We start from the raw sequence: 21424 nt of genomic DNA, 5'->3' as shown, positions 1-21424 counted from the left end.
TTCCCTTTGCGATTTTGGGCATGCATGCACACATGCCTGCCGTGTTTCTCAAGCCTCTGGGTCTGGGACTTAAACTGTGTAGTTGCCTTAACCACCATGCTACCAGCTTGCCTCAGTATTTTATTTTTATTTAGAAATTGTTTTCCCTTTCTTTCTTCTTCCTCTTTTTTTAAAATTTCTTTTAGATTTTTGCTATAGGATAACTGAGGGGGCAGTGAGAAACCACCCCCTGGGGGATGGCCATGCCACAATTCCTTCTCTCAGGATTTTGGAACCGCTTGCACATACGCCTGGTGTGATTTTTCAAGCTGCTGCGTCTAAGACTCAAACTATGCAGTCAACCATGTGGGATCCAGTTGCCTTAACCACTTTGCCACCCAACTGACCCTATTTAGAGGTTTCTTATTGGTTGAGCATTTAGATTGTTACTCACTTTTGGGGGCCAGCAGATGGCACGGTGATTAAAGGTGCTAGATTCCTACATGGCCAACCGCGGTTCAAGTCCCAGACCTGGCGGCTTGTTTTCTCACTTTCCTTCTCTGTCTCTCTCACTCTGTCCCTCTCTGGTCAAATTTAAATAAATGAAAAAATTAATTAATTAAATTAAACAAAGTTCAATAAAATAATTCTAAAAAGAAAAAAGTAGATTGCTACTAATTTTGTCCCCTCATTTTAATTTTCTATGCATAAATCTGTACTCATGACTGGGATTATTTTTTTCAGGATCACTCTTAGGCAGTGGTGTTCCTGAGTCAAACAGTGTGAGCACTTATTTTTTTTAAAGACATTTATTTTAATTTTACTTACTATCATTATTCTTCAATTTTGACCAGAGAGAGACAGAGAGGAAGGGAGAGTGAGAAAGTAAGCCACCAGGTTTGGGACTTGAATTGTGGTTGGCCATGTGGGAGTCCAGTGCTTCAACCACCATGGCACCTGCTGGCCTCTGAGCATTGTTTTTAATTGCCAGAGGGCACATGCACTGGCCAGAAAGAGAGAGAGAAGGGGAGAAAGCAACCTGCAGTGGGGTATGGTCATGCTGTAACCCCTTTTCTTCATTTCTTCATCCTGTTGGGATTTGGGGGACCAGCATCCAGCATGTTCTTCAAGTCTCCTGGGCTAGAATTTGAACCATACAGTTGGCAATGTGGGAATCCAGCTCCCTAACCGGTAGCCTACAGGGCCAGCCTGGCGTGAGCTTTTATTTTTTTTAAAGAGAGATTTTGCTATAGGGTGCAAGCACCTGCCAGAGCGACAGAGAAAGAAAGAGAGAGAGAGACAGAAAGTGAGAAATCACACCCCCCTCGGGGGGTGGCAGGAATGGCCATGTTGTAATCCGTTCTCCTCCATTCTCCTCTTGGGATCTTGGGCACAGATGCACACACACCCGGCATGAGTTTTAAGTTGATAGGTCTGGGACTTGAACCACAGTTGACTACGTGGGAGTCCAGCGATGTAACCATTATGCCAATTGCTGGTCCTGGTATGACCATTTTGAAGGTCACTGGTGTCCTGAGATAGGGGCTCTCTTCCAAGGCCTCTCATGGGTCAGGTTAAAACAATCACTCCTCTACATGACCCAGTGTCTTTCTCAGCTTCCTTGACCTTAGTTTTGGGGTTTTCTAGGAATTCTTTCTCCTCCCACTCCTCCTTGTAGCCTCTTTGCATTCTCGAGGCCCAGTGTGAGATGCCTGGTGTCAGACCCCGTCATGTTTAGGCTCTGAGCCCTCAAGGGCATGTTGGTGTTGGGCCACATAAGTGACATCTGTGTGTTGGGAAGGCAGTGGCTATACGGTGCTGTGTTGGCATGTGCATGAGGTTTTCTGAGGCCACTCATGCAGGCATGTGGCTGAGCTTACTGGCATGACCGGTTAGGGCTGGGGCAGCATGGGCACTGCAGGCCATGTGGGTGTGCGAGTGTGTACCCTGCCTGGCTCCCTGTTTGACTGCACCCATGGCCTGGAGGGTAGGGGCTCCCTGGGGTCCCAGCCTGACCCCTGCTCCTGGCAGGGCTGGTCTATGACTCAGTGATGCTGAAGCACCAGTGCTCCTGTGGAGACAACAGCAGGCACCCGGAGCACGCTGGCCGCATCCAAAGCATCTGGTCCCGGCTGCAGGAGCGGGGACTCCGGAGCCAGTGTGAGGTGAGGGGGCAAGGGTGGGGGCTGCGGCACTGTGGAGGTAGAAGAGACATGGTCAGTGAGAGACAGAGGCATGTGGGTGTCGGGGGAGGGGGTGCTATGCAAGGGTTTAAGAGCTCTGGGCCCTTCCTCAGTGTCTCCGGGGCCGGAAGGCCTCCCTTGAGGAGCTACAGTCAGTCCACGCTGAACGGCACGTTCTCCTCTATGGCACCAACCCACTCAGCCGCCTCAAACTGGACAACGGGAAGCTGGCAGGTAACGGCTTGGTGGGCCTGGGACCCTGTTTCCTGGTCAGCCCGCTCACCAGCTCCTGTGCTCTCTGGTCTCAGCAATGCCCAGTGGCCCTCAATTAGCCTCCTGGCCAGGCCCACTCCAGCTTGCCACCCTAGGCCCTCTGCTGCCAACCTCTACCTCATCCTGCATGATTTCCTTCCTCCACACCCGCCAGCCTGCTTCTCAGATCCCCTAGCTCCCGACCAGGCAAACGCCAAGAGAACCCACACTCACATGGGCTGGGCCTTTCCCCACAGGGCTCCTGGCACAGCGGATGTTTGTGATGCTGCCCTGTGGAGGGGTTGGGGTAAGTGCGCCCAGGGCTCTCGAGCAGGCATGGCTGGGGGCTCTTGGATCTTTTCCCTTTGGTTCTCCTGGCCCCAGCCCCTATCTGCTCATTCATATGGTTCTGCCAGATATGGTAGACCAGGGACATCCCTTGATGCCACCCTGCAGGCTGGAAGAGCCTTGTAGACAGGTGTGTGCTGGGTCCAGCAGTGTCTCCCAGGTGTGGAGCCTGGGGCCTTGCACTCGGAAGGGGTTTGACAGATGTCGGGCAAGGTCAGAAGCAGGCCAGGATAGGCTCAGTGGCTCCTTTCATAAGACCCCTGTGGTGGGGCACTGGCTACTCCATGGCAGTCCCAGGCTGCCTGGGAGTGGGCCTTTTAGTGCAGTCCAGCCTCCTCAGCCTGGCCCCTGGACCCTGGCCTGCCTGGCAAGAGCTGAGGGATCCTTGGTGATCCAGGCTCTTTCCCACTCTGGGACCTGGCCCTCCAGCCCTTGCCTTTGCCTCCTCCCTCCTTGGTCTGCGGGGAGCCCCCTAACCCTCTGGACTCTCTCTCCAAAGAGGGTCCCTGCAGTAGTTTCTCTAGCACATGTGGAGGCAGGGGTGGAGCTTAGTGCTGGGGGGGCAGTGGGAGCTGTAGCCCTGGGGGGGGGGGGTACCATTTGGGAGCCAGTCAGCGCCCTATTCACAACTTCCCATTTCTTGCCACTTTCTGATTTTTCCAACTGTTGTTGCTTCTGTTTTCTCCTCCCTCCTCTCCCTCTGTCTCTCTCTCTCTCTCGTCCTCCAGCCTCTTGCGACTCTCTCTGCCTTCCTCGCCTCTCTTGGTTCGCCTCGCCCTCCCCATCTCCCCATCATGCCCCCCGGCCCCTCCCTAGCCTTGAGGCCCAGGGACAGGGTTTGGGGGGCCTCCCAGCCTGGGCTAGGGGCCCTGAGTGGAAGACAGTGGTGCAGACGGCCCTTCCAGCTCCGACCATCCCGCAGGGCCTGAGCAGAGTCAGCTGGGGCTTAAAACCCCCTCCCGGCCCAAACCCCAAGTCCCGCCCAGGTAACGCCATGCCCCCTCCCCTGACTGGGGAGGCAGGTGTGATGCTGCCGGCAAGTGCTGGCCAGACATGGGCTGGTGCTGGGACTTAAGCTGGGAATGTGTCATGCTGGGATTGGGGACACAGGAGGCCTTGCCTTTGGGCGGTGGGGCCCTGGGGAGGCAGCGCCGTCTGCCCAACTCCCTTCCCCTGGGGTCCTGGCCATGTGGATGGGGACCCCCATTGGGCCCTGGCTCCTGTGGGAAGCCTTGGATGATGCGGGCTCTGACTCTGGCCCCCGCAGGTGGACACTGACACCATCTGGAACGAGCTGCATTCCTCCAATGCAGCCCGCTGGGCTGCTGGCAGTGTCACCGACCTCGCCTTTAAGGTGGCCTCCCGAGAGCTAAAGGTAGGCGGGCTGGGTTGAAGATAGGCCACCCACAGAGGTAACAGAGGGGATGTGGGGAGTCCAGATGCAGAACCCCGGACATCTTGTTCCTTTGGACATGGCTACAGAGATCTGGAGGGGAAATGGAGGGTTCTGAGGATCAGAGTGAGGTTTGAACCTTAGGCCCATGTTACTTGGGGAGTCAGGTTTCTGTGACTTTAAGAGAAATAGTCTGGTTCTCAGGATCATGTAACACAGGCCTGCTGTGCAACTAAAGGGAAGTCACGGGGCGACTTGACCTCCATGCATCGGCGTTGGCTCCTTCCAGCACTGAGCTGGTACAGAGCAGATTGGAGTGCACACTCCTCCATCGTCTAGAAGCTTCTAGCTTAAGGCAGTCCCAGTGTCTTCAGTGTCACAGGTCCTCAGCAGAGCTTTGCAGTTAAAATCCTGGCTCCGTCATTTACAATATGACAGCTTGGGACAAGTTGCTTAAGTCACCTGTTTCAGAAGTCTCATCTGTAAACCGGAGCTAATACTGTCTTCTGGAAATGCTGAGAGGGTTGGATAATATTGACCTCATAAGGATGTTGTGGGATAAAATTTAGTTTATAAAGTGCCATACAGTACCATATAATACCATCATTTTTGCTTACCCATCAGAAGCTGTTGTCGCTGCAAGGTGTAAGAGCCAAGACATACCAGGGTGGGGGTGTCCCGTGTTCATGTCTGACCTAAAAGCAGAGGACACACAGCACAGGGGCCAAGCGCTGGGCCACTTCAGTTGCAGCCTGGACGTGGGCAGACATGCCATCACCTGTTGTCCTGTGGCCCCTTCTGAGGGGAGAAGTTTGGGTCTGGGGGTAGGCTCAGGAAGATGTGGTCAGAGAGCTGGGTCTCTGGTTGACGAGCCCTCTTTCTCTTTACAGAACGGTTTTGCTGTGGTGCGGCCCCCAGGACATCATGCAGATCATTCCACAGCCATGTGAGACCTGGGAATGTCCTGGGTGGGTGAGGTGGGAAACAGCCCCCAAGCCTTCCTGTAGGAACCTTCTCCCTGCTTCCCTTGAGCCTTCTGGGATTGAGCCACACCAGTGCTGGTGGAGAGGGGACTGGAGAGGTGGAGGCATGTTGGGAGGATAGGCTGGCAGGACCTCTCTTCCCTTCTCCCAGGGGCTTCTGCTTCTTCAACTCAGTAGCCATCGCCTGCCGGCAGCTGCAACAACAAGGCAAGGCCAGCAAGATCCTCATTGTAGATTGGGTAGGTTCTGGTTTTTGACGCTTCAGATCCCAGAACCCTGTGGGAAGAGCCCTGAGCATGGTATCAGAGATGGGACTCCATGTCTTACTTAGTTCTGTATTAGCCTCCCTAGGCCTCAGTTTGCCCGTGTGTAAAATTCACCCCATCACAAAACTATTGGGTAGCAAGAGAAGATGGTGCATGGGAAGGCCTTTTGCCGTAATGGGTAGGAGCTCAAACTTGGGTGTTGTCTTTTGACATCTTTTGGCATCTTGGGGCAAATCTAATGATTCTGCATTTCCCCTGCAGATAGTGACAATAATACCAGATAGCATCAGCGAATCATTGGTCGCATCCAGAAACTGATGGTATTTAATCCTGGATCTAACCCTTTTCTCGATGAGGACTGTGTGATTAGTAACTTGCACAGAGCTCATTGGTCCTGGGACTGGGATGTGAGACCAGGCTGGCGAGCTTAGAGTATGTGCATCTGACTGCAAGCTCTGTCCCTTCTGTGCTGATGGTTGTGAACAGAACATTCTAGGCAGAGGAGGCCTTTGTGCACTCAAGCCTGGGCATGGCCTGTGAGTGTGTGTAGGGCCCTGCGTTTCCTAGGAGGGCTGGGGCTGGACCTCATGTTCCTGCCCCTCTCTAACTGAGCTCAGTGTCTGACCACCTTCCTCACTTCCTGACTTTGCACAAGACACAGGAGCCTGATGCATGTAATCCCGGACTCCCCTCTTCCTGCCGGCAACCCACCCCCACACACTTGCTCACTCACGTGCCCTGGTCCGGCCCAAGGACATCTCCGAGAGTACGGTACCTTCTTTCCTTCAGGGATTTATATTAGAGCCACCCCTATGCACCAAGTTTTTTTCTTTCTCCAGAGAGAGACATATCTCTCTCTGTTGCAGCCTGGACGTGGGCAGACATGCCATCACCTGTTGTCCTGTGGCCCCTTCTGAGGGGAGAAGTTTGGGTCTGGGGGTAGGCTCAGGAAGATGTGGTCAGAGAGCTGGGTCTCTGGTTGACGAGCCCTCTTTCTCTTTACAGAACGGTTTTGCTGTGGTGCGGCCCCCAGGACATCATGCAGATCATTCCACAGCCATGTGAGACCTGGGAATGTCCTGGGTGGGTGAGGTGGGAAACAGCCCCCAAGCCTTCCTGTAGGAACCTTCTCCCTGCTTCCCTTGAGCCTTCTGGGATTGAGCCACACCAGTGCTGGTGGAGAGGGGACTGGAGAGGTGGAGGCATGTTGGGAGGATAGGCTGGCAGGACCTCTCTTCCCTTCTCCCAGGGGCTTCTGCTTCTTCAACTCAGTAGCCATCGCCTGCCGGCAGCTGCAACAACAAGGCAAGGCCAGCAAGATCCTCATTGTAGATTGGGTAGGTTCTGGTTTTTGACGCTTCAGATCCCAGAACCCTGTGGGAAGAGCCCTGAGCATGGTATCAGAGATGGGACTCCATGTCTTACTTAGTTCTGTATTAGCCTCCCTAGGCCTCAGTTTGCCCGTGTGTAAAATTCACCCCATCACAAAACTATTGGGTAGCAAGAGAAGATGGTGCATGGGAAGGCCTTTTGCCGTAATGGGTAGGAGCTCAAACTTGGGTGTTGTCTTTTGACATCTTTTGGCATCTTGGGGCAAATCTAATGATTCTGCATTTCCCCTGCAGATAGTGACAATAATACCAGATAGCATCAGCGAATCATTGGTCGCATCCAGAAACTGATGGTATTTAATCCTGGATCTAACCCTTTTCTCGATGAGGACTGTGTGATTAGTAACTTGCACAGAGCTCATTGGTCCTGGGACTGGGATGTGAGACCAGGCTGGCGAGCTTAGAGTATGTGCATCTGACTGCAAGCTCTGTCCCTTCTGTGCTGATGGTTGTGAACAGAACATTCTAGGCAGAGGAGGCCTTTGTGCACTCAAGCCTGGGCATGGCCTGTGAGTGTGTGTAGGGCCCTGCGTTTCCTAGGAGGGCTGGGGCTGGACCTCATGTTCCTGCCCCTCTCTAACTGAGCTCAGTGTCTGACCACCTTCCTCACTTCCTGACTTTGCACAAGACACAGGAGCCTGATGCATGTAATCCCGGACTCCCCTCTTCCTGCCGGCAACCCACCCCCACACACTTGCTCACTCACGTGCCCTGGTCCGGCCCAAGGACATCTCCGAGAGTACGGTACCTTCTTTCCTTCAGGGATTTATATTAGAGCCACCCCTATGCACCAAGTTTTTTTCTTTCTCCAGAGAGAGACATATCTCTCTCTCTCTCACACACACACACACACACACACAGAATCTCTCCATATGCAGAGACTGAGCCATGTGGCTCTAGGAACCTTTTTTCTGACCCCCTGGCTAGGTCCTGGGCCCAAGAATGGTTATCTACTTGAAACCCTTCCAGCACATCTTAGCCTCCATGACCTTGCTTTCAGACTTGTAATCCGTTACCCTTCTCCCTGCACAGGATGTTCACCATGGCAATGGCACCCAGCAGACCTTCTACCAGGACCCCAGCGTGCTCTACATCTCCCTGCATCGCCATGATGACGGCAACTTCTTCCCGGGCAGTGGGGCTGTGGATGAGGTAACTGTAGACGGGCCACATCTTCCAGCCCCCTTGCCTGTCCTCTGCCTCCGTCACAACAAGCTGTGTGGCAGTGTGTGCTGGGCTGCTACTTGGCCTTCCCCACCCGAGCTTCCCCAACTAGAAGGGAAGAGGCTGGATTCCTCTCCTGGCTTCTGTTTCACCTCATGTCTCTCGCCCTGTTTTCCAGGTGGGGGCTGGCAGCGGTGAGGGCTTCAATGTCAACGTGGCCTGGGCTGGGGGTCTTGACCCCCCCATGGGGGATCCTGAGTACTTGGCTGCCTTCAGGTCAGTGCTCTAGGGGCCCAACAGAGCCATCCTCTTCTGTCCCTTTTCCTAACAGCACCAGTTTGGAGCTGGGCGGTCAGCTCGTCACTCTGTCCCCATCCAGTTACTAGAAGTTGTAGGCCAGCCCTGAAGGGAAGACAGGACACAGATGAATGAATGAGAATGCCAAAGGATGCTCAACTGCTCACACATCACCAAGTGCTGAGAGTGGGCAGGATTGAGTAAGCAGAGCTGCTGCATTTAGTCAAAAGGGGCTGCCTGGAAGAGGCAGGCTTTGAGCAAGAGAGGAGAAACTTAAACTATGAAGAAAGAGGGAAAGCAGATGATGACCATATTAGAAGAATTACTTAAGTAATTGTTCTAACTTAAGAATCAGTAGAAGAATTATTAAAAGAATTGGTCATTCTTCTTAACTTAAGTAATTCTTCTAGTATGGCCTCTCTGAAAGAGGGACCTCAAGGTCTATTTGGGAACCTTTATATATTTCACTCTGGGGTCCCTGTACTCCACTGGGGAGAAGAGAACCTTGGAAATAAATCTCTAAATACTTTGCTGGAGATACTTCCATGAGAGCCAATTCTGTGGAAGGCCTGAGTTAAAGGTCCTGGCATCTTCCCAGAGCCCAGGAACACCAGAAGGGACCCCACGATTGGCTCAGAGCTAGAGAGAGGCAGCTGTGAGGCCAGCAGGGGAAGTCGATGAGCGATTATAGCTGGGCGGCCCAGGACCTCAGGGTTTACTTGCCCTGGTCAGATCTCAGGTAGTGAATAGTGAGGTGTGGTCAACTCAGTCCAAATGCTGGGCATTCCCAGTCCCTGAGGACTGTGACCAAAGTGACCAAAGCCCAGCATGGTTGGGCGTGAAGTGTGCCTTACCTGACCCCCTCCCTGCACCCCCTTCCCATACCTCTTTCATTCCCTCTGGTGCCCCATCCTTGGCTCTCTTCTACCTCTTGCTAGTTAAGTGCCCTGGATGGCAGGGTCCTCAGGCTTTGTGTACCAGGGACATGGTAGCCAGCCACAGTCAAAGAGGTCAGAGGATCCTGCTGGGAAATGCGGTATCTTAGAGTCCTGAGAGCAAGGTGCCCACAGCAAAGTGTAGGAGGGGGCTGGCACAAGCAGGGCCCTTGGCCTTTGCCTGGCAGCCCTCGACAGGGTGGTGACCCTCTCTTGTAATCTCACAGGCTGGTTGTGATGCCCATTGCCCGAGAGTTCTCTCCGGACCTGGTCCTGGTGTCGGCTGGGTTTGATGCTGCTGAGGGCCACCCAGCCCCCCTGGGTGGCTACCATGTTTCTGCCAAATGTAAGGGGGCCCCAGCCGAGGGGGAGGTATAGGGAGTGAGAGCCAGACTGTGGGGGGCAGGGAGGCACTGCCAAAAGAGAAGGCAGCAGTGGCTGGCTCAGAGCTACGAGTGTGAAGACTGGAGCGTGGCAGCTGGCCCTGGATTCTCTGGGCTCTCGCAGCCTAGCACAGCCCAGCCCTCTCTCAGGACCAAGTCGGCTCACATGAAGGGCTAGACCAGGTCAGACCTCAAGGACTGAGTCTGACAGGTAGGAAGCGCAGCCATAGAACTTCCCCCCTGGACTGTGTTGGGCCCAGGCTAGGCTGGCAGCCTCTCCAAAGGGAGGATGAGAAGGAGCAGAAAGAGGAGCCTTTTCACAGGGTCTGGAGGAGAGAAGGAGGAGATGGTGTAGCTCGGAGAAAACCATACAGGCTAGAGTCGATAGACACAGATCAAGTTCCGGTCCTGCCACTTCCTAGCTGTGGGGCCTTGTATAAGCCCCTTAACCTCTCTGAGCTTTGAGTGATGCTGACTAATATGTTCTTCAGTGTGGAAGCACTTTGGAAACTAGTGATTTATGCATGTGAGTCATTATTTATAAGGGAGGGAGCAAGCAGGGACTGCACAGAGGTAGAGGATGGCCCACCTGTTCTCCACCCACACCCCTCTTACTTCCCACCTGGCCATCTAGGTTTTGGGTACATGACGCAACAGCTGATGAACCTGGCGGGAGGTGCAGTGGTGCTGGCCTTGGAGGGCGGCCATGACCTCACAGCCATCTGTGACGCTTCTGAGGCCTGTGTGGCTGCTCTTCTGGGCAACAAGGTGAGCTCTCCCCTCCCCCACCGTGCCTCTGAGGCACAGGTGAACCCCGCTTTCTCAAGAGCAGGCAGGTAGGAAGGGGCAAGCGTCTCTTGGCCTTGGCAGAGCCAGCAGCACCTGCCCCCTTTGGCTCAGACAGCCAGGGCTCCTGGGGTGGCCGTGGGTCCCTGAGAGATGGCGGCTGACAGATTGTTTTCTTTAGGTGGATCCCCTTTCAGAAGAAGGCTGGAAACAGAAACCCAACCTCAGCGCCATCCGCTCTCTGGAAGCCGTGATCCAGGTGCACAGTAAGTGCAGAGACAGCGCACTCACTGAGCCCAGGCCTGGGACTTCAGCCCACTGCCCCTGGTGACCTAGCTCCAGGACGCCAATGCCAGCCAGGCCAGGGGCTCCGCTGTTGGCCGATAGCATTGCTCTGAGACATCCTATCAGTAAGAGTCGGTGGCTTGCATGATGGGTATCCTCTGAGCCTTCCAGATGGACTCTGCAGGGATCAGTAACAGTGGCCACCACAAGGCAGGGACTGGCTGCTCATCTCTAGCACAGTATTAGGCCAGTGCCAGGCCAAGGGCAATACTGCAACTCGTTTGACAAAAGGCCAGCTCCCCAGCCCTCCCCTGAATCCTGGCCACAGCTGTCTGAGAGCTCTGCCTTCTTGGGGACTGGCTCTTAGACAATCCCTGCTTTGGGAAAGCACTTGAAACTTGAAGCTTCAGCTCAACGTCTATTGAACACTTTTTATAAAGACCCATGATCTATGCCAGAGATACAAAAGTGAGTAAAATAGATCCTCCCATCCAGGGCTCAGCAGAGGAAGTTACCTGTCATGTGGACATTGCTGGCTCTTTTTATGGTGCCCTTGCTCAGCCAGGCTCTGAGCTGGAGATGGTCCACACACTTACTTCTCACACAGTTGGTGGGGTGAGCATCCTGGTGGCCTACAGCATGGGGGCAGTGGAAGCCCCAAAGGCCACGTAGAGCACTGTGGTGTTGGCCATCTCCCCCACCCTCTCTCCTTTCGTGGGTGCTGGGCTGAGCGGTGGTGGGGCTGCCTGAGTGGGAGCACAGGAGTGGAACCCTGCGCTCCTGGAGACTTAGGCTTGGGGATAAGGTGACTCTGACACAGACTTGCTGAGGGAACAGTGGGTCCGCCTGGCTCTCAGGAATCCATGCCTATGGTGGATGGGTCAGATGTGGTTTTAGATCCCCCTTGCAGCCATGAGAACCAGCTCTGCTCACCCTGTTGGGATTGTAGGGGATTGGCTTGAGAGGGTGTTGTATTAGGGGTAGGGGCAGGTAGGAGAACTGACTCCAAGCTCAGCATCTGCCAATACTATTAGGCCCTGGGCCTGAGGGCCCAGCCCCTACTCCAGGTCGGGGTGCTCACAAGGTGGAGGAGCTTGTTTTTCCCATCCTCTAAGCCGGCTTTTCATTCCAGGTAAATACTGGGGCTGCATGCAGCGCCTGGCCTCCTGTCCAGAGTCCTGGGTTCCCAGGGGGCCAGGGGCAGACACAGAAGAAGTGGAGGCAGTAACCGCACTGGCATCCCTCTCTGTGGGCATCTTGACTGAGGACAGGTAATGCTAGACCCCTGACCTGGGCCCTCAGAAATTCCAGATCCTCCAAGCAGCAGCCTCAACCTTATGGCTTCCTGAGCAGGGTGGGTAGGGAGGCTCCGCTTAGGCCCTTCCCATGCCCCTGGCCATCCAACCTCCCACCCTGTGCCTCCCCTTAGGCCTTCAGAGCAGCTGGTAGAGGAGGAAGAACCCATGAATCTCTAAGGCTTTGGAATGGATCTGCCTGCCTGCCTGCCTTGCCCTTTGGACCTGGTCCTCTTCTAACCTCTGCAACAGCCTGTTCCCAGGTCTGTGGAGATCTGGTGGGCAGTCCACCTGACAGTCACCAGGAACTGAGAAGGCCCTTGGGTCTCAGAGGGAGCCAGAGAGGACCCTCAGTGGAGGCAGGCTGAACAGACCCTTCCTTGAGAACAGACCACTCCTCCCATGTCCTGGCCCCCTGCTGTGGCCCCCGTTCCTCAGGACTGCACAGAGGAGGACTGAGGACTGGCTCAGTCAAGCCCACCTTAACCACTATTCTTGGCTCTGCAGGCCCCAGACTTTGCACACAGCCCCAGGCTCCACACAGAAATGTGAACTTGGCCTCAGCCAGGGCAGCACTTCCTAGGCTCTGCAGGCTGGCCATGGTGGGGAAAGCCGTGGGGGGGGGGTCCCCATATCTTAGGGCAGAGGGGTGTCTCCTCTCACCTGCTTCCTTGGATGACTGGGAGCTCCCCCGCACCACTGGGCACTGACATGAAGCACCCTCTGAGAGCAGCTGCCAGCAGACCTCCACCTGGCCCCTGCCCCCCCAGAGGCCCCTTGCCAACCATCTCAGTGCCTGGCGGAGCAGACAGGTGCTCTCTGAGCCCTGTGCTTCCTGATCCAATGGTGCCAAACCCTTCATCTCCCCCTCAGAAGCATGCACAGTCCCCAGGGACGCCTTGGCCACTGCCCTTCCCTGAGCCTCCTGTGTCCAGAGCCTCCCCCCAATACCGACTCCTGCCCCACATAGGACTAGCTTGGCTGAGGGACAGGGTGGGGAGTACACACAGGACATGGGAGGGGAGGCCACCCTGGCCACGTCTTCAAGGCTTTGGGGATTCAGGCCTGGGGCCAAGAAGGAAAGTGTTGTGTGAGTGAGTGTGAGTGAGCGTGCGTGTATGTACGTCTTCCCCAGGATCCACCATACCCTGTATATGTATGCATGTTTTTGTAAAAAAGAAAAAAAAAAGGAAAAAAATCTGAACAATAAATGTTTTATTTGCTTTAAAAGTGCTCGTGAAAGGCCCTCCGAGATGTGAGCCGTGAGCTGCCAGGTGGGCATGGCACACACACAGTCACCACACACCGTGTGCATCTGATGCCATGCTGAGAAGGGACAGGTCACTAGCTCCTTGCCCTCTGTGGCTGCCACCCTGCAGGAAGAACCCATTCTGAACACACCCCAGCTGCCCCTGCCTGCCCTGACAGAGTGGTCTCGAACAGGCAGCCCTGGGCTGAGTCCAGGCTGAGGCTGGGTGTGGGGAGGCAGGAGCACAGGTGCTCGGACCATTCCAGGAGGCATCCAGAGTCAGAGTCAGACAGCTGGGTTGAAGTCCCAGCTAGGAGCTCAGGTGAATCGTCACCTTCTGGGGCCTGCACCTCAGTGGAAGGCTCCAGAAATAGACATTGTTTATGCCACCTTCCTGTTCTACGCCATGACTTCTCAAGCAGACATGGAGCCTGTAGGAGAGAAGGGCGAGGCCACGAGCTTGCACAAGCTCACCTGAGAACAGAGGCAGGTGCGAGGCAGCCAGTGCCCGCCTCCATGGTTCTGAGGCCGCCAGGTTCTTCCAGCAGGAGCGACAGCTTCACCACCTTATGCCTAGCCCCAAGCCTTCAGCAGTGTGAAGGGAAGAGGTGTCCGTCCCTTTGCCATCTGCCCCAGCTGCTCGGGATGGATGCCAGACCCCACAGGGCTGCCAAGGCTGTGTCCATGGGCATTGTCACCCTGGCTCGGAAGTGCCAAAAGCCAGTGGAGAAAAGATGAGCTAGAGAGTTCCCCTGTGCCAAGAGGGACTGGAGAGAGGGCCTCCAGGCCAAGACAGAGACCTGTCCCTGCCCTCCAGGGTATACTTTAGGCCAGGGAAATGGTATAATCAGAAACCTTCTCCCACTCACAAGGACTCCCACAACAAACAACCAGAGGCTGATACAAATGGCCGCTGTATTTCTGCTAAAGTGACAGTGACACAGATAAGGCAAACAGCTGAGGGGCAAGACACATCAGGTGGGAAAGGGGTAGACCGTGCAGAATGGCAATCAGACATAAAAAGACTTGCAGAAGAGTATCCCCTTCCCTCCCGAGTTAGGTTAGCCCTTGGGCTAGTGTGTGGGCAGAAAAGCAGACTTGTCCTTTAGAAGGGATTTTTCAAAAGAGGAAAGCTATAGTTGAAGGGCAGTGAGGAGGAGCTTGAGTGAGAGAGAAGGTATCTCATGGCTGGGGTGGTCTTGGTGCAAGGAGGGGCAGTGTGTAAATGGGGGGCTGGAGTGCATGGCACTGGCCTGGGGGCTCCCCAGCCAACACCATGTTGCCCCTTCCCAGAAGTCCTTTTTGGGAGCACATCATTCCCTCTGACCCTGTCTGGCCTCACTCAGGGAGTTCTGCTGTGGAGTATGTGGATGTGTGCCCGTGTGTGTGTGTGTAAGAGGCAATTGGCTGTCTGACTCTGGTCCAGAGTGTAATAGTGGGAGGAGGGACACTGGACTCTCCTCTTGACTTCCCAGGCCTTGGGGACAGAGCCAAATGTTGTCTTCCCTGGGAACAATGAGTCAAGCTCCCTGACCCTCTGGGATGACAGGTTGGGGGTGCTGGGGTGGAGGACTAAGAGATTCCTTACTTGGCCTGGCTTCCTCAGGTTCCCATCCTGGCCTCAGGAAGAGTACCTGGAACAACAAGGGCCAAACCACCTTCCCATGATTCCTTGGCTTTGCTATCCCGGCCATGCTTACAAAGATTCTTCACTGAGCGCTAAGAAAAAGATCCATTTGAAAGGTCTACAGCTGCCCTCCAGCCAGGCTGATGGGGAGCAACATGGCAGATACTCTCCATTGCACCAGGTCTCCCCGAAGAGGGGGCGGGGCAGCTTCCTGGGAAACCACTTGTCCTGCTGTGTTTTCTGCCACAGTTCTGAGGCCCCCATCAGGTGGGGAAAGGCCCTCCCAATGTCTCAGAGGTTGAGTCCGGGTTCCAAGGACCCCCAGGGTGCAGAGCTTATGCCCTGGGTCAGAAGTCGCTGAGGATGCTGATGTCGGCAAAGTCAGCCCGGTATCGGTGGGCGTAGAGGCTGAGCAGGAAGGCCCACTTGAAGGAAATGAAGCTCCAGACGCAGGAGAGGTAGTAGCTGCTGGGGTCTGTGAGGCCTGCGGGGAGAGGAACCCGGACTGACTGGAGAGGCCCTCGCCTGTGGTCCTAGCGCCGGGCCACAACGCCAGGACCTCCCCACTCAACATCCCTGTACCCCCAGGCCGCGGAACCAATCCTGAACGTGACAGAGGTTTAAGAAGATTCCAAGGTGTGTAGGCAGGAGGCTGCGGGATGGGAGAAGGTCTGGGCTGGCCCATCACTGGTCTGTGACATGTGGCTCATCCCTCTTTGTGACATGGACCCTAGCCACTTCCAACCTGCTTTAAGCATCAGACTCCTAAGGGCAGGGACAAAGGTCTCTGGCTACTTCCTCACAGCCACCAGAGGGCACTCCAGTCTCAGAACTGGGCAAAGACTAAATGGTACCAATAATTAACTAGTGGGGTACTCACAACCCCCTCCCGTCAATGTGCTCAACACTTCCCACTTTCCACCCCTAGGGAGCAGGGGACTCTCACTCTCCACGTGACAGGGAGAAACCCAGTACTGAGAGGTTCAGGGACCTGCACAGTTCCCTGGAATATAAGCTGTGACCGGAATCCCAGGGTGTACTCCTACCCCTTCCCCACTGACCCTCCCATGCCCCTTCCCCTGGGTCGGCCCTCACTCTGGTGCTGGGTGATGGCCAGCGCGAGGAAAGTGCAGAAGGCGGCAATCGAGATGGCGGCGAAGAGGACGCCCACGAAGAAGAAGCCACGTAGCCCCTTGAGCCAGGTTCGCCAGTAGTCCTGCATGTACATCACATGGGTCACCAGCACCCACAGCGCCAGCACACCTGTGGGGACAGACATGTCAGACCTGCTGCCACACCACAGCCCCTCTCCCCAACTCTGTGTCTAGCCAGTGACCTGGGAACTGCAGGACCCTTTAGGTCCACTAGACCAGACCAAGAGAATATTGGCCTTTGTCATTCTCATCTTCTCATGACAGCTGAAGGGAGTTTTCCATGGAGGCTGACAACTACTTGAATGTGGGAGGGTGAGGTGTAACAGAGACAAGCCAAAATACAAGACCATGCCAGTCTTCTCCCTAGTTTTTTTTCTGTCTTGGAAACAGTATCTTTTACAAAAATGTTATTTGGTTAATGCAACTGTTTAACGTTTATTTACCTATTTCTCCCATGAATGAGAGAGAGAGAGAAAACCCCCAACAGTGTCCTCACCATGATCCAGCTCCAGCCTCAGATCGTAGGTACACACGTGCTGATTATAGGCAAGAAGCTCCAGAAACAAAAACAGAACCCTCTCACGCAGGTCAGCCTTACAGAACACTGCTTTATACACTGCTGGGCCACCATCCAGCCTGTGTTTTTGACACAACCGAGTTCCCAATGGGGGCTTCTCCATTTCTCCTTTGTCGGAAGCTGGGGGGGGGGGCACATACACTCGTTAGAGAGAGACAGAGCAAGCACCCTCCATGGGGCAGGGTCATGTTGCAATCCCTTCTCTCCCAGTTCTCCCTCCTTTGGGGATTTTGGGCATACACAAGTGCCTGTTTCTCAAACTGCTGGGTCGGGAACTTGAACTGCAGGGTCAGTCATGTGGGATCTAGCCGCCTTAATCAACAAGCCACTAACTGACCTCTCCCTATTTTCGTTCTTGCTATAGGATGTGTGCATTTACTGGATCCAGATGCTTTAACCTGTATGCCACCTGCTGGCCCCTTTCCCTGTTATTTTTAATGTTCCTTTTTTTTCCCCTTTTTTTAGTTGGCAAGGGGCATTTGTGCTCTCCAGAAAGGCAAAGAGAGGGAGAAGAAAAGGGAGAAAGTATTCCCCAATGAGACTCAATCATGTCCAAATCCCTTCTCCATTTCTACTTCCTTTTGGGCATGCAAGCACACATGCCCAGCGTGTTTCTCAAGCAGCCGGGGTTGGGACTTCAACTGTAGTCAGCCATGTGGGATCTGGCTTCACTTAACCACTAGCCAGAGGGCTGGCTCTTTAATATTGCTTTGAAATGTTTTATTTTCTAAGACAGTATATATTGGCAGATAAAATTAGCTGGGAGTTTCACTACCTTTCAAGAGTTTGTAAGGCTTCTGCAACTAGAAAGTTTGAGCAGCTGGGCAGTCCAGCCAGCTCCCTGGAAACCTCCCGCTGTCTCCACAGCAGTCCTCCTGGCCTTGCTCCTCTCCCTGGCTGTCCCAGGTTCCAATCTCCAGGCCTGTGGCCTTTGGGCAACAGAGAGCTTCCCCAGCTCCCTGCATCAGTTCTGTATAAGGAAGAAGCCCAACCATGAAGCTCTTAGCCAGACTTCATGTTTGGGGACCAAACACCCCCAACCTTTCTTCAGCTGACCTCTGGGCCTGGGTGGGCACTTCCTCGAGGATGCCAGCTGCACTGAGCCAATACAATACAATACAATACAATACAATACAATACAATACAACCCTCTGTGCCAGGCAGTGCCTGCTGGTGCAGACCAAAGGGTGGAACAAATATCAGTACCATTGGGGAGGTCCGAGGCAGGGCCGTAGGGTTCCCACAGGGAGGAGTGAGGAAAAAGACTGAGCCAGCTGCAAGCTCTCAGTCTGCTGGCCTGCAGGATGGGCCCCCAGGCTGCTGCATCCCAGGAGTCAGGAGACCTTTCAAAGGGAGCTGCACATGCCACAGGGAGCAGCCTGCCAAGCGTGCACAGGATACACACTTGGTGGGGAAAGTGGTTATGCTGGCCAGGGAGAGGTGGGGGTGGGGGCTTTGACAGAATCTATGCTATTTTATTTCTTAGGCCGGGTGGTGAGTGGAAGGGTGTTTGTTAAACTGTCTTTTTTTACAGTCTGCCTGAAATATTTCATAATTTTAACAGAAGGGGTAGAAGGCAGAGAGAAGCTAGTCATCATACGGCTATGTTCTAGCTACCAGCTTAGAAGCTGTCACAATTGGGGCAGCCCAATGAGGGACAAAAGCCCACAAGATTACAAGCCAGGAAATCCAGGGCCCGAAGCTTGGAGTTTCCACATCTCAAAATGGGTAAGCCCAGAGGTCCTGCCAATCTGGATAATTGGGGGTCTTAGGGTTCCACCCTGGTAAGACCCACCAATGCACAGCGTCCCCTGTCCCCCTGTTTAACACCCCATACTTTCTCATCCCCAGCTTTCCTCAGGGACTGGGGGATCGCTCCACCTCTGAGATCAGGGTGGGCCAGGACAAGTGTCTCTCCAACCCTGCCTGGGTAGGAAGGCAGAGCAGGCCGGAGTGGGGCAGAATAGCAAGCCCAAGACTTCTGCTCAGGCTTCTGCTCACAGCCCCCTTCCCGAGCAGGCTCCCCACCCCTCACAGGGACACCCTAAGCTTTCCTTTGGCGAGCAGTGAGGTCTCTTAAAGGGCCCTAGGGGCCAGGCCTATGGCCATTGAGCACATGCAACAGTCAGATGGGCACCCATCTGGGACAGATCCACGTGCCCTCTGTCTCCTCATGCCACAGAGGGGTTAGAGTAGATAAGCTCTAAGATCCTTTCCCGCTTGAAGATTCTGGAAGCCAGCTTAGGAGGAAATAAGGAGGTCAGAGCAATTCCTTTGTGACTCAGCAATTTCTGGGTTAGGAACTGCTGAAATAGAGGTCCGAGAAGATGCCATCTCTTAGTCCACCAGCCATGCCGAAAAGGGCTGAAAGCAGGAAGGAAAGGAGGATGGCCATTGGTGTGTTTGGGGTCTCTGTCCTTTGTTATAAACAGGCACAACTTTACCCACCTCTTTCCTCCCCTCAGCCAGCCTCAGTCCCTACCATAGGCCTCCATTAAACACTCTTGTTAAACATAGGCCCATCCCCACCCACCTGGGCTCCAACCTGGAGACTGCTGGCCTACAGGGTGAGATTGTAGCAGTCGAGACCATGCAGAAAGGGAGCTGCACACATCATGTGTGGGAGCCTACCAAGTGTGTACAGGAAGGGTACACACCTGGTGGAGACCTCCTCCAACTCTGCCCGAGCAGGATACTGAAGACACAGGTCCCTCACTCATCCCCTTAAACCCCAGGCAGGGGCCCCTCAGCTCTGCACCCTCCCCTGGGAGACTCTGGGCCTCTAGGAATCCTGGTCTGCACAGTTCAGGGTTTGCCTGCAAGCCCATGCCAGACCACACTCTGGCTGTACCCACCTGCTTCAAGGAGCAGAATACCTGCTTGGCCTCGGAGCTCAGAGCTGCTGAGCTCAGGGCAAGGCTGGCTCCAGGCAAGGCCAGCACAGGGCGATCAAAGTACCCCCGAGTGCTGGGCAGGAGGTGAGGAGGTAGACGGCCAGGGAGCTGGCCTGCATCAGAGACTCTACATTCTTGTGCCCAGCCCTACCCTGCTCTCAGGATAAGAGGCCAGAGTCACAGGTAGAGCTGTTTAGACTCTTTGGGCTACTTTTCTGTTTTTATTCACTGTCCTTGTTCTGCTAGATCCAGAGAAGGGGTAGTGTGTTCCTCCAGGATTCCCCCGGCAAAGCTAGGATAGATCACCCCCACAACAGCTCTCCAGGAATGTTTCTTCAAAGTCACTTCTTCCCAGATGTCCACCAAGAAGGGAGAGTGTGTCCCACCTGAAAACACTGCCTGCAACCGAGGGCTCCATGGCTGACCCTACCCCAGAAACTAGCATGCCTGACCAGTCCCTGCCTGGTCCAAGGAAAGATGAAGAAATATGATGAGGCTGCCCTCTGGTGACTCAGCAGTTTCTGGGCTGGAAAATGCTGAGTCAGAAGTGGAGTGCTCACAAGTCAGTAAACCCGCTGACACTTCACCCCCAAAAGAGGAAGAGTGACTAGCTACAGACCCTCTTGGAACCCAAAGTGGGGAAGGCACATGGCCTTGGGTGGCCCCTCTTCCTCCCATCATTATCACCAAGCAATTACGATTCTTCTAAGGTCACCTCCTTCTAAGGTCAAAGGTAAGCCTGTCAGGAAGATGCCAGGACCCTTCTGCAGCTGGTTGCTACCCTGGTGCCTCTCCTTGAAGGCAGCTCCACAGCTGGCCTACCTCAGAGGCTGAGGGAAGCCCGTGGGAGGTAAAGAAGGCAGAATTTGGGTTGGAGGGAAGCCGGGGGCAACTCCCTGGAGTACCAGCCAGAGGGCCTTTTCCACACCTTTCTGACAGGCAGCTGGGAGGTGGAAGACTTGGGCACTGGGCACAGAGCTGCAGCACTTCTGACCTGGAAGGAAATCAGTATCTCCCATAGTGGCATCTTCTTCCACCCCTTACAGATGAGGAAACTGAGGCCTAAGGACACAGGCTCACCTCCACTTCCACCAGGCCAGGCTCTTGACACAGGTAGCTCGGAGCCCAGGATGGCCTTCCCTCCTCAACTCCAGCCATCTCCTTATCTCAAGTCTTGGCAGTATAACATGGGGTTCTGCCATCACTGCCCCAGAGCAGGCAGCGGGTGGGAAGGAAACTGACAGAAAGCTGCGAGGAGAGAAAGGTGCAGACGGGAAAGGAGACAGGGCTCTGCAGAGGACTGAGCCAGGATGGGCTGGCTGCCCCAGGTGGGATGGGGCCCACAGGTGGTAGGGCATCCCGGCAGGCCTGAGAACTTCCCTGCCAGTCCGCCCACTTTCTTTAATGACTTCAGCGCTTTGCCTGGCATTGCTTTGGCTGGGGCCATGTAGTTTCCAATTGTAAGGCACAAACCCCAACTCACACTCCTACTCTGTGGTGCTGGGTAAGCTCAACCGAATGAGTAAATTAGTTATTTTTGGTTATCCCATCTAGGGCTCTCTTGGCAAGGGAGTTTAGTAATGGAATAAGACTGTCATATGTATTGCATTGCCCCCCCAAAGTCCTTTTCCACACACATTAATTCACATAGCTGTGTAATCTTTAGGCAAGTTGTTTATTTACTCTAAGCCTCAGTTTCCTTATCTGCAAAACGGGCACCAACATGTCTACTTCATATAACTAAGGTAAGGAATATAAGAAGTGGATTGTTTAACAGTGACACACAGGAAGCATTACAAAAATGTTAGCAAGCAGAAACAATATTTTTTGTCTTCACATCAGTTCTATAGCACAGAGAGGTTTAACTGCAAGCCCAAAGGTGCACAGTGAGCACAGAGCAGCTGTGAGCACAGGACCTCCGCCAGCACACGGATGCTTCCCCTTCCCTCCCTGAAGCACAGAAAGGGCGGCTGGCCGGGTTCA

The 21424-nt window shown here is 54.4% G+C and overlaps 2 protein-coding genes across 8 annotated transcripts in view; one reads left to right on the top strand and one right to left on the bottom strand.

Moving 5' to 3' along the window:
* HDAC7 (histone deacetylase 7) overlaps window positions 1-13170 on the top strand; it is a 38355-nt gene extending 25185 nt beyond the window's left edge. For 6 of the 7 annotated variants that reach the window (XM_027768322.1, XM_027768320.1, XM_027768323.1 and 3 more), the window contains 13 exons: window positions 2011-2144; window positions 2276-2396; window positions 2672-2721; window positions 4030-4137; window positions 5046-5101; window positions 5290-5377; window positions 7828-7947; window positions 8138-8235; window positions 9419-9537; window positions 10209-10342; window positions 10542-10626; window positions 11778-11916; window positions 12075-13170. In XM_027768322.1, coding sequence (XP_027624123.1) covers window positions 2011-2144; window positions 2276-2396; window positions 2672-2721; window positions 4030-4137; window positions 5046-5101; window positions 5290-5377; window positions 7828-7947; window positions 8138-8235; window positions 9419-9537; window positions 10209-10342; window positions 10542-10626; window positions 11778-11916; window positions 12075-12120 — 1298 coding nt within the window. In that variant the 3' untranslated portion in view covers window positions 12121-13170. Of the gene's footprint in view, window positions 1-2010; window positions 2145-2275; window positions 2397-2671; window positions 2722-4029; window positions 4138-5045; window positions 5102-5289; window positions 5378-5665; window positions 6251-7827; window positions 7948-8137; window positions 8236-9418; window positions 9538-10208; window positions 10343-10541; window positions 10627-11777; window positions 11917-12074 lie in introns of those variants that run through there. The other variant, XM_027768324.1, reaches the window with a different exon arrangement.
* A 915-nt stretch (window positions 13171-14085) lies between these two features.
* Window positions 14086-21424, bottom strand: part of SLC48A1 (solute carrier family 48 member 1) — a gene marked incomplete at its 5' end in the record, with an annotated part of 8268 nt that continues 929 nt past the window's right edge. The window contains 2 exon segments of the mRNA XM_006168593.3: window positions 14086-15300; window positions 15912-16079. Of these exon segments, the coding sequence (XP_006168655.2) occupies window positions 15164-15300; window positions 15912-16079 (305 nt within the window).

Source organism: Tupaia chinensis, unplaced genomic scaffold (genome assembly GCF_000334495.1).
Source record: "Tupaia chinensis unplaced genomic scaffold, TupChi_1.0 Scaffold145870_1, whole genome shotgun sequence".
Classification (NCBI taxonomy): Eukaryota; Metazoa; Chordata; class Mammalia; order Scandentia; family Tupaiidae; genus Tupaia; species Tupaia belangeri.
The sequence above is the reverse complement of the archived record's forward strand: the minus strand, read 5'-3'. Positions and strand labels throughout refer to the sequence as shown.